Source organism: Canis lupus, chromosome 11 (genome assembly GCF_048164855.1).
Source record: "Canis lupus baileyi chromosome 11, mCanLup2.hap1, whole genome shotgun sequence".
Taxonomy (NCBI): Eukaryota; Metazoa; Chordata; class Mammalia; order Carnivora; family Canidae; genus Canis; species Canis lupus.
The window spans coordinates 29,644,912-29,664,648 of NC_132848.1; the positions used below are offsets into that span (position 1 = coordinate 29,644,912).

General features: G+C 58.9%; 1 protein-coding gene across 3 annotated transcripts; it reads right to left on the reverse strand.

Annotated features, from left to right (window-relative positions):
- Positions 1-76: 76 nt before the first annotated feature.
- On the reverse strand, positions 77-19,086 carry GGA1 (golgi associated, gamma adaptin ear containing, ARF binding protein 1). Of its 3 annotated transcripts, none has more exons than XM_072844049.1 (17): positions 18,648-19,086; positions 14,879-14,963; positions 13,625-13,700; positions 12,492-12,590; positions 11,068-11,191; positions 10,602-10,702; positions 9,835-9,915; positions 8,758-8,898; positions 8,569-8,650; positions 7,573-7,680; positions 6,689-6,841; positions 3,730-3,794; positions 3,113-3,279; positions 2,558-2,751; positions 1,532-1,701; positions 1,179-1,289; positions 77-1,086 (listed from the first exon to the last, which is right to left on the reverse strand). In XM_072844049.1, the coding sequence occupies exons 1-17, from the start codon at positions 18,688-18,690 to the stop codon at positions 976-978; spliced, it is 1,911 nt and encodes a 636-aa protein (XP_072700150.1). In that variant the 5' UTR covers positions 18,691-19,086; the 3' UTR covers positions 77-975. The 3 variants fall into 3 exon arrangements, with proteins under 3 accessions (XP_072700150.1, XP_072700151.1, XP_072700153.1); XM_072844050.1 differs by lacking the exon at positions 18,648-19,086 and adding an exon at positions 18,058-18,400; XM_072844052.1 differs by lacking the exon at positions 18,648-19,086 and adding an exon at positions 17,604-17,748.
- Between the last annotated feature and the right edge of the window lie 651 nt (positions 19,087-19,737).

The following is a 19,737-nucleotide window of genomic DNA, read 5'->3' on the forward strand; positions in this document are numbered from 1 at the left end:
GCAGGGCAGCCCCGGGACCCTCCCACTCCTGGACCCTCGTCTCCCTCCATCTCAGAAGGGCCAGGAGGGCAGCTGGTCCAGGAAAAAGGACGTTTTATTTCCATAAATATTCCTGCTCTCACTCACACACAGACCCCACTCCGCCCACAGACAGACGGATGGGCAGAGGGGGGCCACCCACAGGAGGCAGAGGCCAGGGGCCCAAGGAGACGCCCCGAGGATTCCAATGAGGGACCTCCCTTGGCCAGGGGCCCTGGAGCTCCCAGCTGGGGCCCTAGGTCTGCCGTTACCTCTGGGCTGGCAGTTACAGCCCCCACAGTCCCTCAGGAGGCCTGACGGCAAAAGGGGGCAGGTGGGTATAGTGAAGCCCCCACGAGGAGTGGGGGACAGGTGGGGCTCCCCCAACTGGGCCCCCTGAGACGATGACCACAGGGCCACCGAGAAAGAAAAGCAAAGAGTGTCAAACCACACACCAGAGAGTGCAAAGAGCTGGGGGTGCAGGCGTCACCCCCCCAGTCACCCGGTTCCTATGGAGGAGGCCTGAGCTGGTTCCTGCTCCAGCATGGCCCCCGAGTTATGGCTGGGCCTTCCCATAAGGCATAAGAGACAGGTGGGGACGACCCCACCCCAGGCTGGGGTTGGGGCTGGGCCTGAGGTCCTGGCCCCTGCCCGACAGCCCTGCTTCTCCCCTACGACCCCAAGTCCTTCCAGGGCCAGGTAGCTGTTCCCCTGCTCCAGGCTCCCCCCTGTGGCAAAGGTCCCCAGCAGTGCAAACCCAGGCCCAGCCTCCTGCTGGGTTCAGCTCCGCAGGGGAGGGGGCAAGGAAGGAGGGGCCCACAGGGGTATGGAGAGAAGCACCAGGCCAGGGGGGGATGGCCATGGGAACAAAGGGCGTCCTAGGCCACCATGGCCTCCCACCCAGGCCAGACAGCGCCCAGTCCTGCTGCCCCCTCCTCTCCCCAGCCCCTCCCTGTTCTAGAGGCTCCCCCAGGTCTCGGGTGGGGGGAACTGGTCCACGTCCCCCATCTCGTTGTAGGTCTGGTCGCCCATGGTGAAGAGAAGCTTGTAGCGGAGACGAACCTTCTCCTGCGGCAGAGAGGGTGAAGGCAGAGAGTCAGAGGGAGAGAAGAGGCTGCCCCCACCCCATAGCGGGGCGCTGTCATGGCCTGGCCCCTCACCTTCTGGGGGTTGGCGAGGAGCAGGACCTGGGTGATGGCAGAGGGGTGGACGATGGGGTTAAATGCTGGCAGTTCCGTGCCTGAAGGCGGCTGCAGCTTCACTTTCATGACCTGCAGACAGGAGAGCAGGACGGGGCCCAGCTAGCCCTGGCTTCCTGTCCCCATCCTGAGGGACCAGGCCCAGTCCACCTGCCAGCTCTTCCTTGGAGGGTCCTGAAGCTCTTGTCCCTTGGTTCCCTTCTATCCCCTGATCCCCAGGGGACCCTGCCCCCTTCCCCCCACCCCCTGACAGCTGACTCCCGTCCAGCCCCAGATCACCCTGCCTGGAAAGGAGGGAGGCAGGCTTGTGTCACCTTGGGGACAGCTGACTGGAAAACGATGTTGCGAATGGGCTGGGGGGCAGTGCTCAGCATAGAAACCACCACCACCAGCACGTCGGAGCGCCCCGGCAGCGGGTCTCGGGCAAAGTGGAAGAGGACCCGGAAGCCATGCTGGTCATACACTGTTACTGGCAAGATGCTGCCTGGCAGAGGGAAGGGGAGAGGGTGATGGGTGGTGCCAGGCCCAAGCCCATGGGCGTCCAACCAGCTCCCCCCACCCAGCTCACATCAGGCACTCGCGGCTCTGCTGGGAACAAGTGAACGAGTCCACATGCTCAGGTCCCTGCCTTGACCCTGGGCAGTAGTGTGGCCAGGGGTTACAGACCAGCCCCCAGGTGGGGCAGGCAGACTTCCACCGTGTTGGTGGAGGCAAGATGCCACCATGGACGGAGTCACCGCTGTGGCTCCCCCAGCACTGCTCCCTGGAGAGCTGGGATGAAGGCCTGGCTGGGGCTGGGGTCCTGCTCTCCCCGTGTGACCCTGGTACGGTCACTCTGCCGTCCAGGATCCTCCCTACTGGTAAGAGAGGGGCACCACTACCCACTCCCTGGGGACACTGAGGGGGTGATGCTCTTGGTCACAGGGCAGTCACAGGATGGCAGTCACAGGCCGAGAAGACTAGTCAGGCTTTACCTGTCTGCTCGCAGCCTGGGCTATGAGCGGCCTCCCTTTTGCTCCCGGGCAGGAGAGGCTCAGGCTTGGACCTACATCTTTACCCTGGTCTGGTTTCATGATCTCGGAGAGACCTGGAACCTCTATGTCCTCGCCCTGACTTCCTGGGAAGGCAGCACTCAGCAGCCAGCGTACGAAGTCCTCCTGCCTATGGAACCTTGGACTCTATAGAGCACTCTGCCTTCGCTCTGAGATGGATGAAAAAGTGGAATCCTGGGAAGGGCAGGGGTCTCACCCAAAGCTCCCAAAAGGGCAGTGAGGGGGTGCTGCTGGATGGCGTGCTGACCCAGTTCAGCCTGTAGCTGCCTGCGCCCTTGGCCCACTCACTGGGTTTGATGGACTCCAGGGGCACAGTGATGGTAGCCAGCGAGAGCTCAGTCGTAGTCGGCTGCTGCGGAGGCCCAGGGGGCTCGGGAGATGCGGTATGAAGGAGGCCAGCGGCACTGGAGCTGGGCGAGCTGCAGTTGCTCTTGTTCTGCAGGTCCCGGAGTGTGAGCCGGGGGGCAGGCTGCTGCTTCTCCCTTGTTGGGGGACGTGGCATTGGGGGTGAATCTTTGGTGGCCGAGAGATCAGGGTCACAGGACAGGCTGGGATTCCTGGCTGTCCCCAATGATCAGCTGAGATGCCTCCCTGCCTCTCCGGCCTTGGTCTCCTCCCCTTGGAATAGGCAGCTCTTGCTCCCCAACCTGCCACCCTTGCCCTATAGGGTACAGTTCCCCTTTCTCTCATAACCTCTCTGTTCCACGGAACGGGCCCTGCACCTGCCTCGGGCCCTGTTGCCTCCCATAAGCCCAGCACAGAGCTCAGCACATAGCAGTCCTCTAGGTGGGGAGGAGTGGAGGGAGGGACTCCCACCCCATTCCAGCCAGGGGGTGCCCTCACCACCGCACTTGTTGGGACTCCGGGGGCAGTGACTGCTGCAGGAGGGTCTTCCCCAGGAGGTCCAGGTCATCCAGACCACTGCTTGCTGGCAGGGATGTCTGCGCTGAGGGCTGGCTGTCTGTGCTGGGGACCTGAGGCGGGGCTGGGGGTTCTGCGCCATCGGAGGACTGTTGGGCACACAAAGCATGCAGATGGGTAGGGCGATGCTGAAAAGGGGCAGAGTCACCTGGCGCTGCCCTGAAGCCCCTTCCCCTCCTTGCAGGTGACATCTGGGGAAGCAGCACGGAAGAGGACGTTCTTGCTGGCCCACTCCCCTCTTGTGGGCTGGCCTGGTCTGGGGTTCTACTCTAGAAACCATCACATTCCAGGGTCCTTAAAGTCACCCCCCAAAAAAGAACGGGGAACCCCGTCTCAACCCAACATGGAGACTCGCAGGGAGAGCATGTGGAGATGAGAATGCCTGCCTTCCCCCAACCGCAGACCCCACTTGGGGACAGGTGCCTCAGCGCCAGGGCCCCTGCCGCCCCAGGGTCCCCTCTCCTCACTGCCTCCTGGAGGCTGCCTGTCCCAGCTGCCCTCCCCCTGGGACAGGTCAGGTGGGTTCCTGGCCCTCCTACCTGGAAGTTGTTCCATCCAGCACCGTCCAAGCTGGGGCCTGGAGGGGGTGTGGGGTCGCTGAGGCCTGAGAGGAAGTGAGACAGAGATAAAGGAGCTGGATTCCTGAGAGTAAACACAGGGGCTGGGGGCTGTGTGCTGGCTTGGGGGTCACTGGCTCCTGCCCTCCCTCTACATCCCCTCGAGAGGCTTAGTTCAACGGGGAAATCCCACTTTTAGAGGGAACGAGCAGCAGAGCAGAAGCAGAAACCAAAGATCCTGAAGGCCCATTCCCTGCACCCACTGGTGTTCCTCTCCTGCCACTCTGAAGCCACCTCCATCACTAGACATCAGGACTTTTGTCTTCAGAGACAATGGGCAGCTGGGAGCCCCGAGTGGGTGGAGAGGTAGGATTCAGTGGGAGACACCAGGTGAGGATCCATGGACAGGGGGTGGCACTGTGCCCACTCAACAGTGGCCTCTGGACATCAGAGCACAGGCGGTGCCCCAGACTGAACAGCCAGGTTGGCTGGGCTGCAGTGCCCGCATGTGCACAGTGGCAGGCGTGAGCTGGGGCAGACTCCTGAGGCCTTCTCTGCCCTGGCCCGTGCCCACAGGGTGGGCTGGCTGGGACCAAGGAGAGATGGGGGCCCTGTGGATGGCTCTGCTTACTGGCCTGCCGATAAGCAGAAGGCAGTCCAGGTCACCAACCAGTCTGACCTCTGCCCGCCCTGAGGTACACTCGAGACCAAGTTCACCACAGGTTTTACCTAGAGAAGACAAGTTATCCTGTTTCTAGCAAATCCTGAAGAAGTGACCTGCAGCCTGAAGTGCCGCAAAGGCAAGGCACGGGCAGCCCAGATGGCTGGGTCTCCTCTCTGGGCACAGCACCCTGAGAGCAGGGATGACACGGGGGTGGCTGCTAAGGTTTCCCACACACCCCTGACGTGTCAGGCTCCTCAGCCGTGGGACTCACTGAATCCTCAAACTACCCTGTTCACCCCAAGGGCGGTGCAGTAACCTGCCCCAGGCCACACACCTGGCAAGTGGCGGCATCTGGGCCCGGCTGGAGCAGGGCCTCATTCCTGGAGTTCAAACACGGCTCTGCCACTTGGCTGTGTAACCTCAGGCTGGTGACAACCTCCTTGTGCCTCGTCTGTAAAACTGAGCCAGCAGCCGTCTGTACGAGGGGACTGCGGTACACTAGAGCAACGAGAGGAAGTGCCTGCACCGTGCGGGGCACCCTCCTCAGCAGACGGGAAGTCTGCATTGCTTACCCTGCCCCCTCCTTCACCCTTCCTGCGGCGAAGAACCGTTTAGGACAGGCCCCCTCTGTGGTCCCCAGGCTTCCTCTATTCCCCCAGAGCTGGGCGGGTGCTGCCCTGGCACTTCTGGTTCCTGTTCCCACATTTTCTCTGCTTCTGAGTAGAAACCAATGGGAGCTGGAGGCTCAGGGCTCTGCGGCAGCGGCCCAGGGACAGGAAGTACGAAGCACACCTCACTTCTCCTAAAAAGGTGGCTTTGCCCCAGGTGGGTAGTTGTTGCCTGGCACATGCTCTGCTGGGGCAGATGAGCCGGGGGCGGGGGGGGGGGTGCTCTGTCACTGGACCATCCTGTCCCTTTCTGTAGCTCAGAATGAAGAGGGGGCAGGTGGATGGGAGGCAGAAGCAGACCCACAGACACCCTGTGGCCAGACCCTTTTAGGTAGGGTGCCAGCTGCTGGGCCTAGACAGGAGCCCCGTCCTGGTCCACTGTCCAAGCTCTTGTGTCCCTTTCCTGGCTGATTAGCTGAGTCAGAGCCACAGAAAGGTTCAGAGAGAGACTCAGGATTGAGTGCCTCGTCCTAACCTGCTTGCCCCCTTTGGCAAGGCACACCCCCACCTGCCTGAGCCTTGGTTCTGCATCTGTACAGCAGGGATGTTGGTGGCATCCGCTCCTGTGGTGGGTGGAGAGTGGTGGTCTGTGATACGACAGTCTGGTAGCCGTGGTTAGGGAAGCCACCTGCCCAGGACCCTGGCTGATGAGTGCTTCTTCCGGTCCATTAGGTTTGGTTTTTACCTCAGAATTGGCTCGAGAGAACACACTGACTCTTGGCATTGAAGTCAGTTCCCGCAACTAAACCTTTGAGGTTCCTCTGACAGAGCTCAAGCTCTTTTTATTTCTTTTTTAATAACTTCAGGGCTGAGACGGAGAGGCCACCACCATGATCTCCTGCTTCTAAAGCCTCAGAGGGGGCTGCTGCATCAGAAAGCTGGACTCCTAACAACTGTCTGGCCAGCTGGCTGCCCCCTGCATCTTCCCCAGGCATGTGCCTGGTCCCCGTGGGCTCTTGAGCCCTGCCGCTGGCCCATAGTCCAGGACCGGCCTGGGACATGGAGTGCTTGGGGCTCTGGCAGCAGCTTCCCCGGAGCTTCCGGTACTGCAGGGCCATGGCTCTGTCCCTGTGCCTCTCTCCCTCTTTTTTTAAAGATTTATGTATGTATGTATGTATGTATGTATGTATTCATGAGAGACGCAGAGAGAGAGACAGAGACACAGAAAGATGGAGAAGCAGGCTCCTCACAGGGACTCTCCCCCGACCCCAGGGTCACACTCTGAGCCTAAGGCAGATGCTCAACTGCTGAGCCACCCAGGTGTCCCATGCCTCTCTCCCTCTAGATGGGTGGGAAAACCACAGCTCTCTGCTGGGAGGCTCCCAATTCTTGGCTCTAACCTGCTGTGGGGAAGTCCCACCATTTCCCCACAGGCCACTGGAGCCTAGGTATGGGCGGCTCACCAGAGCTCGCTTTAGAGGCTGGCCAGTCTCACCCTTTGGCTAGTGACCCAGTAAGAACTCCTTAACATTCCTGAGCCTCAGCCTCCTCAGCTGTGAAATGGGCCTAACCCCACAGGACCCACCGGATGCAGGATGCCTCACGTACTGTGGGCATCCCCTCCACCTGCAGCCAGCCCACCCTCCTCTGGGCCCCAGCCCTTCCTCACCCAGAGACATGAGCTCATCATCAAGCAGGGAAACTGAGGTGCTAGGCTGCTCGGAGCTGGCTGGGTCAGCAGGGCGGGTGGGCACGCCTGGGTAGGTGGTGCCCGTAGGAGGGAGATCCAGGCCGGAGAGGTCCAGCAGGGCCGAGGTGCTCCCTGAGGGGAAAGGAGAGTCAGGCACGCCCTGGGTGGAGGACAGTCAGGCTGTTGGAGGCCAAGGTGCTGGGGCGGGGGGGGACCTGGGGGGCAGGAAGCTGTCCCCCACCCCCCACAGCCCTCCTGCTTCCTTTGCCCTCCTTGGCCATACTGTCCTGGCCCCCAAATCTGACACCAGGCCCTTTGTCTAGCACACGGTGTTCCTTCTGTCCAGAACCTATTTTCTCCTTCTCTCTACTTGGCCAGCTGCCCCCCATCCTTTGAGATGTCAGTTAAATTCGGCTGCTTCTGTGTAACCCCTGCCCCTGCAGCCCCCCAACAGGGTCCCTTCTAACCTCTGTGGGCCCCCATGGCTGTCACTTCACTCTGACTGGAGCCGAGCCTACAACATCTGTGTGCTAAACCCTCCCTCCCACCTTCTGATAAGTAAACCAAGCCTGGAGGGTGCCTTCCAGCCCCACATGACAGGTGCCAGATCTATCAAATGAAAGAAAGGCCTTCCTTCTTCTGCCCGTCCTTGCCAAACCCTGGCTCCCTCTCCCTCCTCCTCATGTCCAGACTTCCTCCCCCACAGCTGCAGCCTTGGCCCAGACTTCCCCCCCAGCTCTCTCCTTAGGGGCCTTCCCTATTTAAGGGGCCAGGGTCACCCTGGCAGTCACAGCCCCCAGCTCTGGAACCAGCGCTCCACCAGCCTGGTAGGGCCCTCCCCAGCTCCCCTGCCAGATGCTCACCAGGGATGGAGCTGGCTGCAGCATCACCATTGACCTCCTCACCCCTCACCAGCTGCTTGTACAGGTTGATCACCTGGGTGAGGTTGTCGTTGGCCTGCAGGATCTCGGCTGGAACAGGCAAGAGAGGAGAGACTAGGCTGAGGGAAGGTGGGGGCCTTTGGGGGGAGATGAACACCTGCATCCATCCCAGCCCTCGGGTGAGGGGGTGGGGCGGGGGCATCCCGTTTGCTCTACTCAGGCCCCCTGCCACCTCCTCTTGTCCAGTGTCTCCACTTGACCACCACCTGGAAAACCATCACTGCTCACGTCCTTGCTTATTGTCGGTCTCCTCTCCATAGGCTGCATGCCCCACTGAGGAATCATATCCCCAGGGACTAGAACAGTGCCGGGCACAAACTAGGCCCTTACCAACACCACCCCCTCAGGGGCTGGGGCTTAGAGGGGTCTGGGCAGCAAGCAAGTCTCTTGGGCAGGGACTAGGTTCCTGGCACACAGAAGGCACTCAGTGAGCTTCCACTGTATCAGGTGCTGAGATGGCACCCAGATTGCTGCCCAGAGACCCTGGATGCCAGAGAATAAGGACAAGAACCTGATAATGTGGCCCTGGCAGGGGTCACAGGGCCCCGCTCCGGACTGCTCAAGCCTGCGGGACTTGTCCTCAGTTTCCAGCCCTTACCTACCAGGAGGCAGTGTCTGGCGAGAGCCCCTGGCCTACCCTGGCTCTGTCACTGTTATGCTCTTGGTCTGGGCAAGTTCCTTCTCCCCATTTCAGCTTGTTCAGCTTGTGGGCAGTAAATGAACTGCCCAAGCAGGGGCTTGGCCCATAGCATCTCATAACCACATCTGCTCCTGCTCTCTGCTTCCTCAATGAGGAGGAATCCGAGGTCCTGGAGAAGGGGGGCCCCCTGGTGGCAGCTCCTGTCAACTGCAGATACTTAGCAAGGCCTGAGAGAGGCAGCGGAGGAAAAGTCTTAGGTGACTCTGCTGGGGGCTCACCTAAGGCCTCATCGTTGTCCTCAGTGTCACTGGCCAGTCGGAAGAGTGTCGGCCGCATCCGCTCACAGCGCTGGTACAGCTCCTGGGGGCAGCAGGGTGGGAGGGTCAGGCCGGTGGGGGCCAGGTGAGGGTGGGGGCTGGGCAGAGGAGGCCGGTGAACCCAGACTGAACCTGGACCAGTACCCATACCTTCATGAGGTCCTCGCTGCTGCGGGCTGAGGCTCCGCCCTGGCTGTGGCTCATCACCATCTCTGTCAGCAGCTTCACGTTGTTGTTTACCTCCTCAATGGCACTCACCCGCTTTGAGATCTTCTCCATCCGCTTCTGGTCCTGGGGAGGCAGCAGCCCGGGAGAGCCCAGGTCATGCCTGCTCTGAGCCAGGCACTGTCCACAGCACTCTAGTTTCCACTGGCTTGGTGTGACCCCCCCCAGAGTGCTCGTGCCCAGCACAGGGCATTTAAGTCCAAGAAGCCCTCTGCCAACCACGTGCTCACTTCCTCTCCTCTTCTGTCCTGATGCCCCCTGGGCCCAGGCCTCTGCAGGAGCCAGTCAGAACCTCCAAAGCCCTCAGACACAATCTCCAGGGTGGCTTGGGAATCTGGGCTGGGTGGTTCTGGAGGACCAGAGCTACATACCCACGCCTGTGGTTTTACATGACCCTAGCTCTCCTTGTGTTTGACCCTTGAAAGGAGGTGCCTGCACTTGAGAGCCAAAGGGAGCCTTCGTGGTCACTGAGCACAACTCAACACTAGGACAGAGACCCTCCCATCCCATGCCCGCCATGCTTACTATGCACATTCCTCCCGGGTGGGACAAAAGGTGGGCTTGTGCTGTGCCCTCTAGCATAGTCACCCTCCTTGAGAGGGGCCACCCGGACTTCCTCTACACTGTCAAGGCACACCCAGCTTGTCCTGAGTACAGCCTGGGACTTCTGCCCTGAGTGTCTCCAGACTGTAGGCTTTGATGGCCTGCCTCCATCAATAAAAGAAGTTTCAGCGTGTGCCCACAACATCCATATGCTTGCTTAGAAGTTAAACACATACTCTTCTCTTTCCATGCAAGACATACACATATGTGAGTCCCTTAAATATAATGGACGATGCCTAACTGATTTCTGTTTCTCGTGGAAGAGGGAGCTGGCCTCACAGAAGGCCCTTTACCTGGGTCACTGCAGGATTCCTCATATGCACACACACAACCCCACCTCGGTGGCCCAGCTCAGATCCCCACTTTGCCTCCTCCCTGCACCACGGGCTTGGCCATCACCTCTTGCACCATCTCCTTGATGAGTTTGTTGGCTGCTCGAAGGTCCTCGGGGTGGGAGCTCTTCAGTAAGCGGGCCAGCATCTGCAGGGATGGAGGGGCACAGCTGTGACACCAGGACTGGGCCTGGGGTCATATCCTGGCTCCCCATTTCCTCACTGGGGGGACACAGGGCGTGTATTAAGCTCTTTGAGAAATGGTGAGACTCTACCGACACTTGATGGAGGTGGCCATAGGACGCCTGAAACACTGCACATGAATACTCCCCAAAGAAGTTCTCAACAAATGGTACAAAATGTTATATGACTATCACGAGAGGATCTTTCTGGGTGTACCAGAAAGGTACAGAAAGCATGTACCAGAAACTCAATAGCGCTTACCCTCTGGGGCTGGGACTAGGTAGACAGGACCTTTTATTTTGTATCTTAGCTCCTCTGTGCTGTTTAATTTCTTGCCCATGAGCACAAGCTTCTTCAACACAAAGTTCATGAAATTACCATTGAAAGGATCAAAGACAAAACTGCTGCTCAATGCCCTCAAAGTAATCCCAGGGATACCAAACATGCTCCTGCGCTTACTAAATGCAGGGGTTCTGGATGAGAAGTACTCAGTACACAGAAGTGCTTTATAAACTGTGCCTGTCACCCACTACGGTGACTGTGCCCCGCGTGAGCCTCTGTTTCAGGTCAGGGCAGCCAGGGCCTGGAATTCAGACCAAGTGGGCCCCGAAGCTCCTCGTCTACCCCTCCTACCCCTCCCTGGAACCTCACCTTGGATTTCTCCTCGTCCTCAAAGATCACATTCTTGGGTCGTGGAGGAGGAAGGGGAAAGGTGGCATCATCTGGAAGTTTGGGGTCGGACTTCACAATCCCTGGAGCAGACAGTGGTGAGAAGACTGTCAACAGGACCTAGGGCCAGGGGTGGGATGGGAAGGGGCGGGAGGCAGGCGAGGGTAGGATGGAGGCTTGGGGACAGCCCTTCTCCAGCATACTGGCTTTGGACTCTGGTGGGCCAGAGTCAGCTCCTGAACTAAGATGCCAAACTGAGTGGTGGAGTTTAGGCACCCGTATTTTAAGGCCACTCTGTGGAGCCCATAAACAGGCCCCCCTCGCTATAGGTTCTCGGAAAGTTAAAGGGCAGTTCCATGACCACGTTGCCAGAAGCTGCCCCTGAAGTGGCCAAAAGCCCCAGCTCAGGGAGGAGGCACTGCTCACACCCCACCATCTGGTGCCTCACCCTGCTTCTTCAGCATCTGGTAGGCCTCTGCGATTTTCACCTCCTCAGGCAGGCCGACCGTCCAGCTGTAGAGGAGCTCCAGGATCTTGTTCTTCACCTTCTCTGATGTCCGTGAGCCCAGGTACTTCAGACACCAAGGGGAGAGGAGGCTTTTGCAGTTGTCTGGCCCCACTCACTGCAGCCCAGCCCCTGCCCCAACCTGGCTGCTCCCCAGGGCTCCAGGGAAATCTCAGCTTGCGGGGCCCTCACGTCCCACCTGGCTGGACTGGTGCAGACTGAGCTCACCTCCTAGCTCTGCTGCTCACTAGCTGTGCCAGCCCTGAAGGTCTGTTGGCCCCACCTGTTAAGTAGGGATGATAGCAGTGACACCATGGTGAGGATGCAGAGCTGACACGGGGAAGGTGCAGAGCCTAGCACCTGCTTTCAGCCAGCTCAACTCTGGCTTAACTCAGTGACCTCAGGAAGGAGGAGCCACCTGGCTTGGGGCTGGCCAGGGTAGGGGCAGGTGTGGAATTGCTTGGCCCTGGGTCCCACTCACAGTCTCTTAGCAGCAGACTAGGCTGAGGCAACTGGCTCTCACACCAGTCACCTCCTGGGAAGAGAATGGGGGGCCGGCTGGAACATTCAGCTGCTACTGGTCAAGAGAGGGGTATGAATGAAGGAGGGACAAAGGGGGTGGGCTCTCACCCAAGGGGCAATAAGCATGTGCATGCTAGGGATGCCTGGGTGGCTCAGTGGTTGAGCGTCTGCCTTTGGCTCAGGGCATGATCCCGGGGTCCTGGGATTGAGTCCCGCATCGAGCTCCCTGCAGGGAGCCTGCTTCTCCCTCTGCCTGTGTCTCTGTGTATCTCATGAATGAATAAATAAAATCTTAAAAAAGAAAAAGCACGTGCATGCCCTACGGGAGGACCCCCTCACCCCCCACCCAAGGCCAAGGCTAGGGCTTGACCCATCAGGGGGCTCAGCCATTCAGGTTTGGGGCCTCAGCATCCAAGGTCTCATGGAGGCTACTCTTGTGAGGTGGGGACAGGGAGACCCTACACTAGAACCCTAGGAGCGTGGGGAGACATCAGAGACAGAGTGGCCTACTGGGGAGGCTGATCAGCAGCTGCGTGCATGCCCTGTGCTCATTCCTCACTAAGCCTGAGCCGCCCCATCCTTGAGCAGTTCCAGAGCAGCCAGCTACCTGGTGACCTGGAAGCCCTCCTCCTGGACCTCCCACCATCCCAGACTCAGCTGTGAATGACCTCAAGGAAGGCTCTGTGTTTGTGCCAGAGTTCTAACGGGAGCCTGAGCAGCAGATGTGGGAACCCCAATGTGAGTTTCTGGGAGGACAGCAGTCAGGTGCCTCCCACACAGGGTCCTCCTTCAACACCCCCCCCCCCATGATTGCACAGGCCTAAACTGGGGCTGGGAGCACTCACCTTGGGAGACACGACCTTGATGAGCTCATTGAGAAAGCGGAACTTGCCCACCTCGTCATGGAACCTTTTGCCACAGCTCTTCATACATGTTTCCAGCACCTAGTGTGGGGGGAACCCAAGGAGAGGGGTCAGAAGAGACAGTCTCTCCTCCCACACCTTGGCCAGGGCCTGGAAGCCCAGGGATGGGCATTCAGAGGGTGGAGGGTGGGGGGAATGACTCCTGAGGACAAGTGGATTCTGAGGGTCAGAGGCCCCTGAGCCTGATCACCACCTTCTGAGGTGGGGTGGGTGCCCTTGAGGGCTGGCAATGTCTAACTGGCAGCGCCGAGGGAGCCCCTCCATGGCCTGGCCACATTTGAGCACCACTTGTAAATGAATTCCCTATTCTTTTTCTGCAAAGGTTTTTTAAACTTCAATAGGCACCATGCACCTCGCCTTATCCTATTTATCTGTGCACTCATAGGACTAGCAAGTTTGAGAAAACCCTATCAAAACAAATACATAACTATGAAAAGAAAACCTGCTTATCTGCCACCTAAGGTCAGCCTCGGTCTATGGTGAGTTGCTAAGGGGCCCTTTCCTGGGGGCCACAGACCGTGCATCCCCCAGTCTTCTTCTGACATCGCTTCAAAAGTTCTGGCCCAAGCCCAGCGCCAACACTTGAACCCCCAAGGGAAGGACGGTACTGTCTCGGTCGGGAGACCACTGATGGGCTGAGCTGGTTCCATAATGCACCTGGGAGCTTTATAAATGTGCAGGTTCCCGGGAGCAGATCCTGAAGGAACTTGGGTTCAGTGGGCCCGGGGTGGGCCTTCATTCAGTATGTAACTGGCCTCCTGGAGATCTGACACCCTGGCCTCCTGGAGATCTGACACCCAGCTGGAGCAGGGAACCTAGTCCAGACAGTCCTGGAGGGCTTCCTCCCCACAAGAAGCCTAATGGTGCAGGGGCTGGGACGGGAGGCTCTGGGCCCCCAGGGGCTGGCCCAAACTCCTGATTGAGGTCATTCTGGCACCACTCCTTTGGGCTCGAAAGAAGAGCCTGATGGGACCCCCAAAAGACTTCAGTCTTGGCCTCCCTGGGTCGTATCCACGTGGTCAAGGGACAGATGGCACGTTCTCCCCTCTTCTTACCGTCAGGGCTTGGATCGCCTCCCACTCCTGCGGTGACTGGATCTTGTGAGCCAACAGCCGCGTGGCAAGCGGAGGCCTAGGTGAGAGGAACAGCACAGATCCCAAACAGCCAGAGCCCAAGGCTCCCCAGGGCTCCACACCACCCTACTCGGATCGCAGCCCTTGGTGGCTTTGGTGGGGCAGATACAAAGGCCCAGCTCCTTTTCTGATCATCTGGGGCCAGAGATGTGGCCTGACAGGGCAGGGCCAGCAAGGAATATGAGCTGGGGACCATTGAAACGCGTGAGCTCGGCCCGTCGGCCAGCTTTCCTGAGAACTGCTAGTGGGACCCCAGCCTTGAAGGACCCAGTCTGGGAGTACACCATGACAAGGTACCATGAAGGATGGGCAGACAGCTCCCTGGGAATTTGAGGGGACACAGGACATTCTGCTGAGCAAAATCAAAGATGGCAATGTCGCCACTAGATCATAAAAGACCCATCACTAGTGACAGTGCTTAGGATGTATGAGGAGCCTCATATGCATTTTCCTGCCCAGCCTTCAGGGGAGCTCTACAGGGTTGGCAGCGCTCTCGCCTCCCCTTTACAGCAGAAGACCTGGAGGCATGCCCGGCTGACTCAGCGGACAGAGGGACGGGGTTCGCACCCCAGCAGCTGGATGCGGGGTCAGCGCACTTTATGCACGGCCTCCTGGAGCAGAGCACCGGCACTGGTGGGAGTGCAGTGGAGGTGGAGCACCCTGGCTGCGGTCCCCAAACGTCAGCACCACCTGGGGGAGCCTGCTAACAAAGCCACCCCAAGCTCCCTGCCACTCTAGTCCTTATCTGCACCCAGGCCCCAAATGTGCATTTTTGAACAGCACTAATTTTAATGCAGGTGGTTCTCGCTCCTCTTTGAGCCAAGGGCCTGCTGGCCTCCTCCCAGCTGAGGAGCATGTCCCAACAAAGCACTGGCTGGGGTGTAGGCGGGCCTGGGCTTAATGCAGCCCAGGACTACCATTTTCTTTGTGGGGAACCCCTGAGTCCCCTGGGCCTCAGTTTATTCACCTGTAAAATGGGTTCAGTAAGGCCTGGTTTACAGGGTGGCACCGAGCAGCACCGAGTACCCACTACCATCATTAATTTGTAAGCACATTTAGAACGAAAGCTGAGTCTCCGCCCACTCATGTCTCTGCCCAAGGCCAGGGTCTGGAGTGTGCAAGGCAGGTGCCCAGTAGATTCTGTTGAGTACGTGAGCAAAAGAGGAGGCCACCTACCCCTCAAAGTCCTCGTTGAGCTGTTCGCAGAAGCCGTTGATGCTGGCCCAATTCAGCTCCTTGTTTAGAGGATTTGTGGCTCTATCTGTAGGAGGAGAGAGGGCCATGGTGGCCTGGTGAAGGGATCCCTGCCTCTCCCACTCCCTCTGGCAGTGGGGTTGGTCAGTAGGGGACAGGACTGAGCATACAAAGAGACTCCCTTTGACATCCTGTTCCAGTAGCTTCAAGACCCAAGTGATGATCTTCAGCTGCATCAATGGACAGATGAGCTCCTGTCCACTGGCTTCCCTTTGTGGCCTCTCCCTGAATAGCGCTACTTTTAGAGCCAGTGCTCAGGGGTGGTTCGCCACACTCTAGTGTTCCCATCTCCACAGCTGCACACCTTTCTGCCTGCTCCTGAAAGTGTCCTCACAGTTCTCATGGAATTTATACACTCAGATCCAGAAGTAAGGAAAAAAAGAAAAAAGCCATAGTTCTGCTCTCAAGGAGCCATGTGGCTGGCTGGGAAGTGGGCCAAGGAAAGCTAGGTTCTCAATACAATGTGACAAAGGGCGAAGGAGCCAGAGCAGGGGATTTCAGTCGGGCCTAGGACCAGGGAGGCTGTCTGGAAGAGGCAATGCTCAAGCAGGAGTTAGTTAACCAAGCTGGGATGGCATGAAGGCTGTGTGTGAGGAGGAGAGATGTAGATCACTGAGCAAAGGGCAGAGCACGAAGGACCTTGGTAATAAGGACTGCAGCTCAGATATCACCTCCTCCACGAAGTCTTCCCTAACCCTGGCTCCTGCCCAGGGTGGCACTGCTGGATCAGCTCTCTCTTGTGTGTCCCCCAGCTCTGACCTTCATCCAAGGGCCCAAGCCTGCAGTTGCACTGCATCTCAGCCTCTTGGGCACATGCCTATTTTCCCTTGGCAAACAAATGACTGAAGGAGGGCTTGGCTGTGGGCAGGTGGGCATAGGTTCTGGAGAAGTCTGAATCCAGGAAGGAGTAGTGGCCAGGAAAGGACACAGGTTTACAGAAGGGGGTAATAAACAAAGCCAATCATCTCCCTGATGCCCAATGCTGATTAAAAAACAATGAAGTAGCCCACGTGACTTCCCTGAACCTCTGTTTCCCCATTTGTAAAGTTGGAGGGAAATGAGGACTGATTTAGGTGACAAAATACTTTACGCAAGATGAGGCCATGGTGACAGCCAGAGCTAGATCTTCACTACTTCCCCAGAGCCTGTCTCTAAGCTTCACCCCATCCTGGTCTGTTCTACCCAAGCCGGACATTGAGCAGGGGGTGTAACGGGCAACACCGCCCAGCATGGGGGAGGGTGTCGGATAGAGAGGGATCTGTGGACAGGAGGCTGGGGACCCAACATGTGGCACCTGCCCACCTTGGTTCTATGCTGTGGTGGGAGGTCCAGAGCCCTGGGATTCCAGTGCCTGGCAGCCATTTATTCAATTCACATTTAGTCAATAAATATTCTGAGTGCTGGGGTCACAGAAGTAAACAAGACAAAATCCCTGCCCTTCCAGAGCTCACAGCCCAGCGAGAGAAACACCTACCACTCAGACAGATAAACAAACAGAACACTGTACACTGTTGTGAAGCACCATGAAGAAAATCATAGCAAGGAGAACGTATGGAAAGTGTTTGGGGGCGGGGGGGGATGTGCTGCTCTCTCTGGGAGAGCTCTCAGAGGAGGTAGAGCTAAGCAGAGATCTGAAGGAAGCATTTTCTCTCGGTACAAATCTGTTCCAGGAGCCCTGCATAGCCTTCTAGTCCCTCGGGGAAAGGAAGCCCCTGCTGAACACCCAGGGACCCAAGAATAGCTGTCATCCCCCCCCACCCCGCTGCCACCTGCCCCACCAAGGGAAAGTGTGTCCATCTACTCTGCCTCCTAGTTCCCCAACACGGCCAGAGGCTGGGGAACACGAGTCTGGAGTTAGAAAGATAGAATGGGGCTAGATCCTATCCTCAATGACATCTGGGTGGGGGACTCTAATAAAACAGGAAGTCCCTTAGAAGTATCAGACACATGAGTCTGAGTGAGGACAGAGAAGCTAGTTCTACAAACTGCTCCTGAGTCAGAAGCCAGTGAGGAAGAAGCAGTGGCATCATGAGACACCAACTTTCTCCCCTGCGTTGGGCTCAGAGTGAGAGCTGACCAATGTCTCTGGCCTGAGCACCCAGCCCCCAGCCCTCTTACCTCTACCTGGGGGGAGCACTTTCCCCGGCAGGCAGGCAGCAAGGGAGAACACCCAGCGAGGGCAGAGAGAAGTCTTTCACAATGCAGCACAACTCTATCCTGTCACTCCACAGCGGTGACGATATCATCTACCTACTAGAAGATACTCTTTACCCTCAAACCACTGCAAGAGAAGAGCTTATCATTTTGGTAAGGGATAATGGGGAAGAAAAAGAGGGAGCAATCGTAGCCTCAGTCTATTAGAGTCCAGCCTGCTGCCAAACCCAGGTGTCCGGACTCCTGTTTCTCAGATCAGGCTCTGGACTCTCGGAAAACCCGGACTATTGCTAAACCCGAGACTGCTCTGTATCACCCTCAGTCCAAGTCCTGTCCTGCAGTTGTCAGATCTGTTAGCCAGGGCCCTGCCCATCCCCCCAAGCTGCTGCGGGGACCTGGACACTTGTGGCGTTCTGGCACAGTCTCGGTGACCACCGCGTGCCTCCTTTCCATGCCCTCCCCCTCCACTGGCTAGACTGACTTTGAAACATGCCTGCAAATGCTCTGGTTCCTGGGCCAGCCTCAGGGTTCGGTTCTGCTCGAGACTGGCTCAGAGAAGGCTGGTCATGACTGCAAATCACCCCGCACAGCCCCTGACGTGCCAGGGACCAAGGAGCGAGCTGAAGGTAGACCGAGAGCTCCCTGAGGCCCTGGCACAGACGTGGCCCGAAGAAGAGACTCGGGAGGAGCTGTCACTAGCCCAGGGAGAGTCCAGGAGGCAGGCTGTGAGAGCCAGTATCTCCGTCAGCAATATGGCTTAGGGGCCAGGCAGAAAGTGTAGGGGCTCCGAAGCCTGAGTAATAGGAGCCGGTGCCTAAGGAGACACAGGGAAGGGGTTCAGGGGCCTTGGAGGAAGGTCAGCCAAGGCTGGGAAAGGAGTCTCGCTCGGGCAGAGGTATGAACCTGAGGGGCTGGGCTGAGGGCAGTGGGAGGGAGCTTGACGCTACCTCTGGAGTCTCAGATGGGGCCCTCCCAAGCCTGTGGGGCTCGAGGGATCCCCACGGTGTGGCCAGAGTTGGAGGATCTGATGGGCCAGAGTCCTGGGCGAGGGAACGAGCAAATCTGAAAGGCGCTGCGGGCTCAAGGAACGCAGAGGAGGGAATCACGCAGGCCGGGCCGGGCAGCGGAGGGCTTGCGGCCCTCGGAGTAGGGCCCTCCCTGCGGGGCCGCCCAGGGGCTGCTGGCTTGCCCCCCACCCCGGGCCGAGGAACGACTCGGGGGTCCGCTCTTCAGCAGAGAAGGCTGGGCCTGTGGGGCGTGGGGACGACGGTGTCCGTCCGGGGGGCTCCGGGCGCAGCTCCCTCCGGCCCAAGGACCGGATGGGTGGGCGGTGCCCGCGCCCACCGAGCGCCCGCGCGGCGGCGGGGTCTTCCTCCACCCCAGGGTCGGAGGGAGCCGGCTCCGGGCGCCGCCTCTCCTGGGCCGGAGGCGGAGCGTGGGGAGGGGGCGCCGCGTACCCCGCCCCCGCCGGGAAGGGGCCCGCCTCGTGCCCCCGGTTCCGGTTCCGGTCCGGCCCGCGCCCCTCCCGGACACTCACTGATTCGCGCCTCCAGAGTCTCCGGCTCCATCGCGGGCTCCATCCGCCACGGGACCCCAAGCCTCGGCACCGCCCCCCGCCCCCCGCCGCTCTCGCGGGACCTCCTCGGCACCGCCCTCCGCCGATTAAAGGGGCAACGTCCGCCCAGACGCGCGGGAGCGGCGCACGGGAGCGCTCGGCACCATAGAGACGCGAACGAGCTGGCCTAGAGGGTCACTCGCTCTCCCGACTCCTCCCCCCAGGTGGTGTCTACGTCGCGGGCGGGACTCGACCCCTGCCTTCCCGTTCCCGGCGCTCAGGCGGGAGAGGAAGCGGAGGGACTGGGGGCCGAGAGGGGCACCATGGAAACCCCACGGGACGCTGTAGCTCGTTGTGCGTCACGAAGATCCCCGTGACTGCTTCCGGAAGAACCCTCCGCGGCCATGTTTCTGAGGGGCTCTGAGGTCACTTCCGGAACTCTGAGGGGACACTTCCGCTTAGACTGGAAAAGTGGGAGGGTCCCTTAAAGGGGCCATGACGTACATTGGCCGTGGCGAAAGCGACAAGTCAAAGTTTGTCGAGTGCTTACAGTGTTGCAGGCATTGTTCTAAGCACTTTTTTTTTTAAAAAAGATTTTATTTATTTATTCATGAGAGATGCAGAGAAAGAGGCAGAGACATAGGCTGAGGGAGAAACAGGCTCCCTGTGGGAAGCCCGATGCAGGACTCGATTCTGGGACCCCAGGATCACAACCTGGGGCAAATGCACAGCCAAAAGCAGATGCCCCTGTTCTAAGCACTTTTATACATGAATGCATTCTGTCCCCACAACCAACCCATGAGCCAGATGGTGTGTCTGAGGTCACACAAGGAGCGGAGCCTAAATCCTGTGCTGTCTGCGTTCATTTTGCGATTGCTTTGCTCAGGGATGGGTGCTGGAGGAGAAAGGCCAGGCTGGATATTTATTACAGAGGTGGGGGAAGCCCACGGGTGGTGGCAAGTCAGGAGGTTGCTCCCGACTGCAAATGAGGTGTGTGTGTGTGTGTGTGGGGGGGCTCTTGAAAGGGCAGGTTTCACAGAGGGGACATTTAGCTGCGAGACGGACGGACTCC